Here is a 12468-nt window from a genome sequence, read left to right as displayed (position 1 = left end):
TAATGACATCTGTTAAGCGCTTACTATGTGCTAGGTGCTGTACCAAGCACTGGAATAAATAATAATACTAATAATAATAACTGCATTTGTTAAGCACTTCTTATATGTCAAGCACTATAGTAAGTGCTGGGGTGGATTACAAGCAAATGGGGCTGGGCTCTCGTTCCTATCCCACTTAGGGCCCGCAGTCTTAATTCCCATTTTACAGATGAGGGAATTGAGGCACAGAGAAGCTAACTAACTTGCCCAAGGTCACACAGCAGACAAGCGACGGATCCGGCAAGAGCCTTCTCAGACCAATTTCCACTTTTCTTCATCTCCCACCCTTTCTGCGTCGCCCTGACTTGCTCCCTTCGCTCTTCCCCCCTCCCGGCCCCACAGCACTTATGTACAGATCTGTCATTTTATTTATTTGTATCGATGTCTGTCTCCCCCTCCCTGACTGTAAGCTCACCTGCGGCCGGGAATGTCACCGTTTATTGTTGTGTTGTGCTTTCCCAAGTGCTTAGTACAGTGCTCTGCCCACACAGGACTGACTGAAATGAATGAAAGAACTCAGGTCCTCGGATTCCACTCCTGTGCTCTTTCCATTGGGCACACTGCTTCTCATTGCTGAATCCAATTACCGTGAGCGGGACCTATCCCTCTACCAAATAACCCTCCTGCAGAGAAAACTCGCCTAGAATTTGAAGGAATCGATTGAATTCCCCCCAACTTGAATGAGGTCTGCTCAACAGCCTTAATTTGAATCTCTTCGCCTGTTAATCAATCAGTGGTATCCATTGAGCACGTACTGTGTGCAGAGCACTGTACTATGTGCTGTTTATACGGTTAAACATTTTCTTTCCAAATCCTCGCAGACAGTATCTGTAAACCGCTTCCGTTTTAGGAATCACAAAAATCCATATATTTACCTTACTTAGGAGAAAAAGAAAAGCCATGTCAAGACCTCAAGTAGCAAAGCACTCTACACAAGATACTAAGCATAGTTTCCAGCAGGTTTTTTAAGAAAATCAAGCTAGAAATCCTGAGCTTTTTGATGCTAAGAAAAACCCAAACGACATAAACTGCCCCCCCACTGAATTAGTTCAGGTACCATAAGGGCCAACAGAAGGACAAATAATTTAGGCAAGGAAAAGATAAGCGGGGGGGAGTGGGTTTTGGTGGGGTTTTTTTTAAATTAAAACACACCCCATCATTGCCAACAAACAGCTGTTAGTTCCCATCTCCGTGACCAACATTAGTAAGGAATCTTATCCCCTCCCACGTACCCTACCCCCAATCCCTGGTCTTTCCACTGGGCTTAGTTTGGAAAATGATTTCATTTTTATGATGGAAAAAGCACTAGAAACAGTTTACTTAAAGGCCATATCAGGGATCTGTACTAAAAGTCAGCAGCCTTATTGTTTGGCAAGTGGGCCTGGGGAAGTCGAACGGACCGTGCCAGAGACGGAGCCGCAGCCGGGAAGCATTCATTCCGTCGGATTTACTAAGCGCTAACCGTGTGCAGGGCACTTAGGAGAGGATGATATAACAATAAACAGAGTCATTCCCCGTCCACAGCGAGAAGCTCTGCTAGTCCTGGATTTGGGGGGGCAGGGGACATGAGAGTTCTGGAAACCTTGGCCGCCATCCCAGGCTCTCTGTGTTCCCCTTGTTGTCCATGTTTGTTTGTGGGAAGACGAGTGACAGGGTGTGTGGCTTGGTTTAATACCCCTGACTGGATCGCCAGGAGTTGCTGATCCACTTGGTTTTTGAGAAGCAGCGTGGCTCAGTGGAAAGAGCCCGGGCTTGGGAGTCAGAGGTTATGGGTTCGAATCCCGGCTCTGCCACTTGTCAGCTGTGTGACTGTGGGCAAGTCACTTCATTTCTCTGTGCCTCAGTGACCTCCTCTGTAAAATGGGGATTAAGCCTGTGAGCCTCACGTGGGACAACCTGATGACCCTGTATCTACCCCAGCGCTTAGAACAGTGCTCTGCACATAGTAAGCGCTTAACAAATACCAACATTATTATTGACCTACTTTAGACTCCATTTAGACACATGTTTGTGTCTTTCTTCCTTAAAAATAAGAACGCGGGTCTGGGAGTCAGAAGGACCTGGATTCTAACACATGTCTGCTGTGTGACCTTGGGCAAGTCACTCCACTTCTCTGGGCCTCAGTTTCCTCATCTGTAAAATGGGGATTAAGACTGTGATCACCCAAGTGGGACAGGGACTGCGTCCAACCCGGTTTGCTGGCATCCACCCCAGTGCTTAGTACAGTACCTGCCACATAGCAAGCGCTTAACCAATTCCACAGTGTTATTGTTATCTATTTACAGTGTAGGAACTATTTCGGGATGTCTTCTTTGCTTGATAACGGATTTTACTTTCCAAGCGCTTTGTAGAGTGCTCTGCACACAGCAAGTGCTCGCCAAATATGACTGAATGAGTGAATGAATTTGGGAGTTTTTTTTGGTTTATTCCATCTAGTGCTTCGGGTACCATCACTCCAGGGTGTTTAATTCATGTCCTATCAAACAAGGGGCCTTGGTAAAAAGTATCATTTCTTGATCGTACTTGTTCCTGGAAGGCTGCTTCTTTTCCGAAATTCACTCTCTTGGATAGCTCATCCACTCACATGGTTTCGGCTACTGCCTTTAATTGGACAACTCTGAAATCCACCTAACCAACTAATCCGGATCCCATCTTTACAGTCCTAAATCTCTTCCTGCCTCTGGAACAGCTTCAGATGGACACCCGCTGCCACTTAAACTCAATAGAGCAAAAACTCTTGTGGTCTTATGCCGTCGAGTCGTGTCCGACCCACAGAGACACCCTGGATGCATCTCTCCCACAACGCCCCACCTCCATCTGCAACCGTTCTGGTAGGCGAGCCATAGTTTTCTCGGTTAAAAACACGGAAGGGGTTTACCGTCGCCTCCATCCGCGCAGTAAACCTGGGTCTCCACCCTCTTCTCTCTCCCGTGCCGTTGCTGCCCAGCAACAGGTGAGTTTTGACTAGTGGCAGATGGCCTGCCACTCGTTAGCCACTGCCCACGCTACGAATGGAACGGACAGGCCTCTGCTTGACTCTCCCTCCCGTAGCCGAGACTGGTAGAGGACTGGAAACTCTCCAGGTGCCATCCTGAGAGGTGAGAGTAAAAACTGACCCTCTATTTCAACTTTCCCATCACTGTCAAAAGCACCATCCTTCCTGTCCCAGAACTTCGAAAGCCTTTGACTCCTCCCTTTCATCGCCCACAAAAAGTCACTCTTTAAATCTTCTCAGTTATTTTTCTGCGGTACTTCACAGATCCTCCCTCTCCTCTCCACCCTAGTCCAAGTTCTGGACTGGATTACCGCTACAGTCTTCAACTGCTTTCTCCAGTCCTGTGAGCAAAATTTCGTCATTCCGTCATCTGAATCTATTTGCGTCTGCTCGTCTCCCCCTTAAAATCAACACCTCTTCACAGACGAGAATAAGCTCGCTGTGGGCAGGGAATGTATCTACCGACTCGGCTCTACCGTACTCTCTCAAGACCTTAGTACAGTGCTCTGCACACGGCAAGTGCTCATTAATACCACCGACTGATTGCCTCTATCGCGTCAGTGAAGACTTTCAAGCACATAATATCGCGCTCTACACGCCTCGGCGAAGGAGCAACGGCCTAGTGGAAAGAGCCTAGGACTCAATAGTCAAGAAACCTGGGTTCTAATCCCAGCTCTACCACTTGCCTACTGGGTAACCTTGGGAAGTCACTTACTTCGGTGTGCCTCAGCTTCCCCATCTGCAAAATCGGGTTTTAAATACCTGTTCTCCCTTCCCCTTAGACCCTGATCCCATGTGGGACAGGGGCTGCGTCTGATCTGACTGAATCTACTCCGGATCTTAGCACGGAAGCAGCGTGGCCTAGTGGGTAGAGCCTGAGTCTGGGAGTCAGAATGATCTAGGTTCTAATCCCAGCTCTGCCGCTTGTCCATTGGGCAAGTTACTTCACTTCGCCGTGCCTGGCACATCAACATCATCATAATAATAATGATAGTGGTATTTTGTTAAGCCTTTACTATGTGCCAAACACAGTACTAAGCACTGGGGTGGAAACAAGCAAATCAGGTTGGACACAGTCCCTGCCTCTCCTAGACCCCCTCCAATCTGGCTTCCGTCCCCTCCACTCTACCGAGAGTGCTCTCTCTAAGGTCACCCGTGACCTCCTTCTTGCCAAATCCAATGGCTCCTACTCCATTCTGATCCTCCTTGACCTCTCTGCTGCCTTTGACACTGTCGACCATCCCCTCCTCCTCCATACCTTATCTCACCTTGGCTTCACGGACTCTGTCCTCTCCCGGTTCTCCTCTTACCTCTCTGGCCGATCATTCTCGGTCTCCTACGCTGGAGCCTCCTCCCCCTCCCATCCTTTAACTGTTGGAGTTCCTCAAGGGTCAGTTCTTGGCCCTCTTCTGTTCTCCATTTACACTCACTCCCTCGGTGAACTCATCCGCTCTCACGGCTTTGACTACCATCTCTATGCAGATGACACGCAGATCTACATCTCCGCCCGTCCTCTCCCCCCCCCCCTTCAGGCTCGCATCTCCTCCTGCCTCCGGGACGTCTCCACCTGGATGTCGGCCCGCCACCTAAAACTCAACATGAGCAAGACTGAGCTCCTCATCTTCCCTCCCAAGCCCGGTCCGCTCCCAGACTTCTCCATCACCGTGGATGGCACGACCATCCTTCCCGTCCCGCAGGCCCCGCAATCTCGGTGTCATCCTTGACTCGTCCCTCTCGTTCACCCCACGCATCCTATCCGTTACCGAGACCTGCCGGTTTCACCTCTACAATATCGCCAAGATCCGCCCTTTCCTCTCCACCCAAACGGCTACCTTACTATTACGGGCTCTCGTTATATCCTGGCTAGACTACTGTGTCAGCCTTCTCTCTGACCTCCCTTCCTCCTCTCTCGCCCCGCTCCGGTCTATTCTTCACTCCGCTGCCCGGCTCATCTTCCTGCAGAAACGATCTGGGCATGTCACTCCCCTTCTTAAACAACTCCAGTGGTTGCCTATCGACCTCCGCTCCAAACAAAAACTCCTCACTCTAGGCTTCAAGGCTCTCCATCACCTTGCCCCTTCCTACCTCTCCTCCCTTCTCTCTACCGCCCACCCCGCACGCTCCGCTCCTCTGCCGCCCACCTCCTCGCCGTCCCTCGGTCTCGCCCATCCCGCCGTCGACCCCTGGGTCACGTCCTCCCGCGGTCCCGGAACGCCCTCCCTCCTCACCTCCGCCAAACTGATTCTCTTTCCCTCTTCAAAACCTTACTTAAAAATCACCTCCTCCGAGAGGCGTTCCCAGACTGAGCTCCTCTTCCCCCTCTACTCCCTCTGCCATCCCCCCTTTACCTCTCCGCAACTAAAGCCTCATTTTCCCCTTTTCCCTCTGCTCCTCCACCTCTCCCTTCCCATCCCCACAGCACTGTACTTGTCCGCTCAACTGTATATATTTTCGTTACCCTATTTATTTTGTTAATGAATTGTACATCGCCTCGATTCTATTTAGTTGCCATTGTTTTTACGAGATGTTCTTCCCCTTGACGCTGTTTAGTGCCATCGTTCTCGTCTGTCCGTCTCCCCCGATTAGACCGTAAGCCCGTCAAACGGCAGGGACTGTCTCTATCTGTTGCCGACTTGTTCATCCCAAGCGCTTAGTACAGTGCTCTGCTCAGAGTAAGCGCTCAATAAATACTATTGAATGAATGAACATAGGGTTCAGTCTCAATCCCCATTTTAGATTCCCAGAGGTGTTTAGTCGACAGAGCCCGGGCCTGGGAGTCAGAAGGACCTGAGTTCTAATCCCGGCTCCGCCACACATCTGCTGTGTGACCTTGGGCAATATCACTTAACTTCTCTGTGCCTCAGTTACCTCTTGTCTTCTCTTGTCATATGCTGTCGAGTCAGTCACCTCACCTGCAAAAAATGAGGATTAAGAGTGTGAGCCCTGGAGTGGGAAAGGGACTCTGTCCAAATTAATTAATTTGGATCTGCCCCAGCGCTTAGAACAGTGCTTGGCACCCAGGAAGCGTTTAACAGGGACCATAATTATTATTGTAACAAGTGCAGAGAAGTGAAGCGACTTGCCCAGGATCACTGAGCAGGAAGGGTTTCATAGAAGAGAGAAGCAGCGTGACTGGGTGGAACGAGCCCAGGCTTGGGAGTCAGAAGGCCATGGGTTCATTCATTCAATCATACTTATTGAGCGCTTACTATGTGCAGAGCACTGTACTAAGCGCTTGGCATGTACAATTCAGCAGCAGATAGAGACCATCCCTGCCCAGGAATGGCTTCGAATCCCGACCCCACTTGTCTGCTTGGGCAATCCACTTCACTCCTCTGGGCCTCAGGTCCCGCCTCTGGAAAATGGGGATGAAGACTGGGAGCCCCACCTGATTGCCTGGCATCTCCCCCAGCGCTCAGAACAGTGCTTGGCACACAGTAAGCGCTTTGGGGCAAGTCACTTCACTCCTCTGGGCCTCAGTTCCCTCCGCTGGAAACTGAGGATGAAGACTGGGAGCCCCACCTGGTTGCCTGGCATCTCCCCCAGCGCTCAGAACAGTGCTTGGCACACAGTAAGCGCTTTGGGGCAAGTCACTTCACTCCTCTGGGCCTCAGTTCCCTCCTCTGGAAAATGGGGATAAAGACTGGGAGCCCCATGTGGGCCAACCTGATCACCTTGTATCCCTCCCCAGCGCTTAGAACAGTGCTTGGCACATAGTAAGCGCTTAACAAATACCATGATGATTATTAACAATACGGTTATTATAATAATTATTATTATTATTACGGGGGGGGGCAGAGGACCCCTGCGCCCCCTAGGGGAGGGCGGTTGCCCCTGCACGGCTGGTCCGCTGGCCGCGGTGGCTTCTGGGGCCCCTCCCTCCCTCCTTCCCAGCATCCCCCGCTCCTCGGGTGGGGGCCGCGCGGCTTCTCCTCGAGCCCCCTACCTGCAGCCCCGACGGCCCATGACCCCGACTCCACCTGCAGCGCGCCTGCGCGTGACGTCACCCGGCGCCCGCCCCGCCGGCGGGCCCAGAACGGGGACGGACCGCCGCCGTCCGCCGCCTTTCAGGCCCCGGCTGGAAACCGGCAGGCGCCCGACTTAGGTTCCGCCCTCCAGTCGAGGGCCTGCAAGGGGGAGAGAGATGGAGGGGAAGAGGAAGAAGAAGAAGAAGAAGAAGAAGAAGAAGAAGAAGAAGAATGATGGCATTTGTTAAGCGCTGACTATGTGCCAAGCACTGTTCTAAATGCTGGGGAGGATACAAGGTCAGCAGCTGGTCCCACGTGGGGCCCCCAGCCTTCATCCCCATTTTCCAGATGAGGTCACTGAGGCCCAGAAAAGTGAAGTGACTTGCTCAAAGTCCCACAGCTGACACGTGGCAGAGCTGGGATTTGAACCCATGACCTCTGACTCCCCAGCCCGGGCTCTTTCCACTGAGCCAGGCTGCTTCTATGATAGTGTTGGTATTAAGCGCTTACTAGGTGCAGAGCACTGTCCTAAGCGCTGGGGGAGATACAGGGTCATCAGATTGTCCCACGCGGGGCTCACAGTTAATCCCCATTTTACAGATGAGGGAACTGAGGCCCAGAGAAGTGAAGTGACTTCCCCAAAGTCACCCAGCTGACGAGTGGCGGAGTCGGGATTAGAACCCATGACCTCTGACTCCTAAGCCCGGGCTCTTTCCACTGAGCCATGAATAATAATAATACTGGGAACGTAGTCGATGCTTCTGCTGACCTGATGGGAGGGAGAAAGCAAGAAGGAGGTCAGAAGACAGGAAGGAGGAGGAAGGGTGGAGGATAAGCGCCCTTAATAATTTTACAGGTAGTAAAGTGGGGCCTAAAGTGGGGCCTACATTTCTGGAAATAATAATTGTGCCATTTATTAATAATAATAATTGTGGTATTTGTTAAGCGCTTACTATGGGCCAAGCACTGGGTAGATACAAGGTAATCAGGTTGTCCCACGTGAGGCTCCCAGTCTTAATCCCCATTTTCCAATTGAGGGAACTGAGGCCCAGAGAAGTGAAGTGACTTCAATAGTATTTATTGAGTGCTTACTATGTGCAGAGCACTGTACTAAGCGCTTGGAATGGACATTTCGGCAACAGAGACTTGCCCAAAGTCATACAGCTGATCGGCGGCGGAGCTGGGATTAGAACCCACAACCTCTGACTCCCAAGCCCGTGCTCTTGCCACTGAGCCACGCTGCTTCTGTTAGGCTCTTACTAAGTGCCAGGCACTGTACTGAGCGCTGAGGTGGATAGAAGCCAATCGGGTTGGACAGAGTCCCTGTCCCACGTGGAGCTCGCAGTCTCAATCCCCATTTTACGGATGAGGGAACTGAGGCCCAGAGAAGAATATTAATAATAACGATGTTTGTTAATTGCTTACTATGTGCAGAGCACTGTTCTGTACTAAGCTCTGGGGTGGATACAAGCAGACCGGGTTGGACCTAATAATAATAATTATTATGGTATTTGTTAAGCGCTTACTCTGTGCAGAGCACTGTTCTAAGCGCTGGCTTAGATACAGGGTCATCAGATTGTCCCACGTGGGGCTCACATTTTTTAATCCCCATTTACACAGATGAGGTCACTGAGACCCAGAGAAGTGAAGTGACTTGCCCACGGTCACACAGCAGACGAGTGGCGGAGTCGGGATTAGAACCCACGACCTCTGACTCCCAAGCCCGGGCTCTTTCCACTGAGCCACGCTGCTTCTCTAAATCTGTATCCTGCAGAGGGCTAACAGGCTTAATCCCCATTTTGCAGATGAGGTCACTGAGGCAGAGAGAAGTCAATGACTTGATCAAGGCCACCCAGCAGATAAGCGGCGGAGCTGGGATTAGAGCCCATCTGACTCCCAGGCCCGTGCTCTATCCATGATGCCGTTGATCGATTTGCCCAGGTCATTTTTTCTACAAAAACGTTCAGGCCGTGTTTCTCCTCACCTCAAGAACCTCCAACGGTTTCCCATCCACCTCCGCCTCAAACAGAAGCTCCTTTAACGCATTCAGTCGCCTTGCCTCCTCTCCTACCTGATTCTCGTGGAATTGGGTGAGCAGGCCGAATGAAAGCTTTTGACCCCTTGTCCCACGAGCTTCATCTGCAACCTGGATTCTCTTATTTTCTTAGGTCGTACTTTCCCAAGTGCTTAGTCCAGTGCTCTGCCCACAGTAAATGCTCAGTAAATTCGATCGATCGATCGAACCCTGGTATTTGCATTTGCCTGAAGGAGAGTCTGCAATTCAGGTTTTTTCCACCCTGTAGTTCTGAGCTCCCTCGCCACCAACCACACACAGGGACCCCATCTTTCCAGTTGATAAAATCAGTCAAACGACCACTCTCACCTCGGGGTCTTAGCTGGCTGGTGACAGGAGAAGCCTGTAACCCTAGGCCATTTTATTCATTGAGAAAGATTCTTGGTCCAAATGGAACACCCCAGGAAGACATACTTGATCTTACTCATTTTTCCGGGAATAATATTAATGGCATTAATTAAGGATTTACCACGTACCGAGAGCTGGGCCAGAAACAAGGCTGTGCGATCAGCACACTCTCTGTCCCGGAATCTATTTTGTCCCCTCCGAACGGAGGAGAAAAATGAGGACCAGAGGTGTTTAGTGACTTGCTCAAGGTCACGCCAGAGGCCAGTGGCAAACATGGGACTCAAGCTAGAATCTCCCATATCTTTCCTGTAGGCCAGGCTCCTTCCAAATTATTTCCCGTCTATCTCCCTGACTAGAACGTAAGATTCTCGGGAACGAAAATCTTCTAATTCTACCGTAGTCTCCCAAATGCTGGAGCCAGCGCTGTGAACACGGAACACACTCAACAGGTACTATTGATTAATTGAGAGAAAATATGCAGTCTGTAAAATCTTTGCTGAATTCATAGCAGAGTAATAATATCAAGCTGCTCGATATTAGCTGGCTCACGATTTACATGTTATTAGGATTATTAAGACCCCATTGGAAGCGGTAAAATTTTATCTCCTGCCTTTAGGCTTGCGCCCACCTTCAAAGTATAAAATTGATTTTTTATGTGCTTGTTTGCTAATTCTGTCTTCTTGTACCCTCCCAAGCACTCAGTAAATACGATTGACTGATAAAATTGAGTTTGTAACTCCCTATTGTTATCGTCATTAGGAGTCTCGTTGTACAGAAGATAATGACCAGTTCTTGACCATCTTCCCTAAGAACTGCTACTCATTTTCTGGGTCACCTTGGGCAAGTCATTTAATTTCTCTCTGCCTGTCATCTTATCCATAAAATAGGATTCAAATCAAGAGCCCCATGTGGGACATGAACTGCTTAGCTTCTATCTACCCCAGCACTTAATGTAGTGTCTGACTCATAATGAGCACTTAACAGATACCATTAAAAACAATCAAAGCAAAATTAGCATAAAGAGCAAATGGGCGAGATTTAGTTTAGTTATTAGGATGCATTTCCTGTCCAGTTCCTAAATTACTGTAGGAGCATTTTTGTTTGTTTTGTTTTTGTTTGGGGGTGGGGTTTTTTTTAGGTATTTGTTAAGTGCTTACTATGTTCCAGCCATTGTACTGAGCGCTGGGATAGATACAAGCTAATCAGGTTGGACACAGTCCCTGTCCCACATAGGACTCCCAGTCTTAATCCCCATTTTACAGATGACGTAAATGAGGCACAAAGAATTGAAGTGACAAGGCTATGGTCGCACAGCAGACAAATGGCCAAGTCGGGATTAGAACAGTTCCTGCATCTGTAAAATGGGGATTGAGACTTCGAGCCCCAAGTGGGACAGGGGCTGTGTCCGACCCAATTCGCTCGCATCCCCCCCACAAGGCTTAGTACAGTGCCCGGCACATAGTAAGCGCTTAACAAATACCACAGTTATTATTATTATCATTTACCCCAGGTCCTTCTGACTTCCCGGCCTGTGCTCCATCCACTTAGGCTACGCTGCTTCTCCGACAGGGATGGTTTAGGTGAGTTCCTCCCTGGAGATCGGGGGATGGACCGGATGACCCCTCAAGGTCTCTTTCAGCCGCTGTTCCTCCCTAGAGATAGGGGGAGGACTAGATGACCCCTCAAGGTCACTTTCAGCCGCCTTGGTTTGAGAAATGTTTGAGAAATCCTCTTCGGCCTCCCAAGGCTAAAGCTTAAAGAAAAGAGTGACACCTACTGAACCGCTCCATCGGTTTCCTGAAGCACTTGAGGTTTCTACTGTGTGAACTACGCACTGGCGAGTCAGGTACTTAAGAGGTGAGCGTGAATGTTACAGCATCGTTAATAAGTGATCTTGCAAGCAAAAATTAAAAGGAGGAAAAACAATGCTTCATTTAGAACCAGGAACATATTTCTAATTTAAGGGCAGTGAGTAGGTAGCAGGATGGGATTTATTTTCCTTTCTTTGGCCAAACATGGAAATAAAGGAGAGGTTTTTCCTGGATGAATGCTAGATTTATTGTTATGTACTGAAAAGAATAATAAAAGTGCCTGTGTGTTTCAGCTTTTTATCACAGTATTTGATTTCCTTCTTCTTGAGCGATACACATTTCATTAAAGGTGAACAATAGCTGACTGTACTTCATCTTTAAGAGAATCCCTCTAGTATCTATTATTCTAGCCAGTAATATATTTGGTATTTTTTTCCTTTCCTTAACACTTTCAGATTCCATAATCAATAGGAACATCTAAGAGAGAGAGGAATTAACTGCAGAAAGAACAAGCATTCTTAATAAGATTGATTCTTCCTAAGGAAACTGCTAGAAGGTCTGGAATCGATCAGTTAATCAGTCAGTGGTATTTATCGAGGACTTACTATGTGCAGAGCAGTGTAATAACGATAATAATAATGATGATGATGGTTTTTGTTGAGCGCTTACTATGTGCCAAGCACTGTTCTAAGCGCTGGGGTAGATACAAGGTGATCAGATTGTCCCACGTGGGGCTCACAGTCTTTATCCCCGTTTTACAGATGAGGTCACTGAGGTACAGAGAAGTTAAAGTCACCCAGCCGGTAAGTGGCGGAGCCGGGATTAGAACCCACGACCCTCTGACTCCCGAGCCCGTGCTCTTTTCACTGAGCCACACTGCTTCTAAGTGTATTCCTCAATTGGCAGAGTACAATACCGGGGTATGAGAATTACCTGGGCTGGTGAGAAGATCATGGAACTGGGAATCAGAAGAGCGAGTTCCTTGCCTCAGTTCTGCCACTGACCTGCTGTGAGACTTTGGGCAAGTCACAACGTACAGTGCTCTGCACATAGTAAGCGCTCAGTAAATACTTTTGAATGAATGAACGACCTCTCCGGGCCTCAGTTTCCCTATCTGTAAAACGATGATGATGATCCCCGCTCCTCTTCTACGACGAGCTCCATGTGGGACGGGGCCTGTTCTGATTAACTTCTCTGTACCTCAGAGTTTGGCAAAGAGTAAGCACTGAATAA

The 12468-nt window shown here is 49.2% G+C and overlaps 1 protein-coding gene across 4 annotated transcripts in view; it reads right to left on the bottom strand.

Moving 5' to 3' along the window:
* Positions 1 to 7035, bottom strand: part of DHRS7B (dehydrogenase/reductase 7B) — a 46188-nt gene extending 39153 nt beyond the window's left edge. Inside the window, exons 1-2 of one of the 4 annotated variants that reach the window (XM_029058079.2) lie at positions 6981 to 7034; positions 5903 to 5946 (exon numbers count right to left, since the gene is read on the bottom strand). Coding sequence is in view for 3 of the 4 variants with exons in the window: in XM_007656716.3 (XP_007654906.2) it covers positions 6981 to 7000 (20 nt within the window). In the remaining variant the exon portion in view is untranslated. Of the gene's footprint in view, positions 1 to 5902; positions 5947 to 6980 lie in introns of those variants that run through there. The other 3 variants (XM_007656716.3, XM_029058075.1, XM_039911016.1) reach the window with 3 other exon arrangements.
* Positions 7036 to 12468: the final 5433 nt, after the last annotated feature.

This window comes from Ornithorhynchus anatinus, chromosome 2 (assembly GCF_004115215.2).
Source record: "Ornithorhynchus anatinus isolate Pmale09 chromosome 2, mOrnAna1.pri.v4, whole genome shotgun sequence".
NCBI classification, from domain to species: domain Eukaryota; kingdom Metazoa; phylum Chordata; class Mammalia; order Monotremata; family Ornithorhynchidae; genus Ornithorhynchus; species Ornithorhynchus anatinus.
The sequence above is the reverse complement of the archived record's forward strand: the minus strand, read 5'-3'. Positions and strand labels throughout refer to the sequence as shown.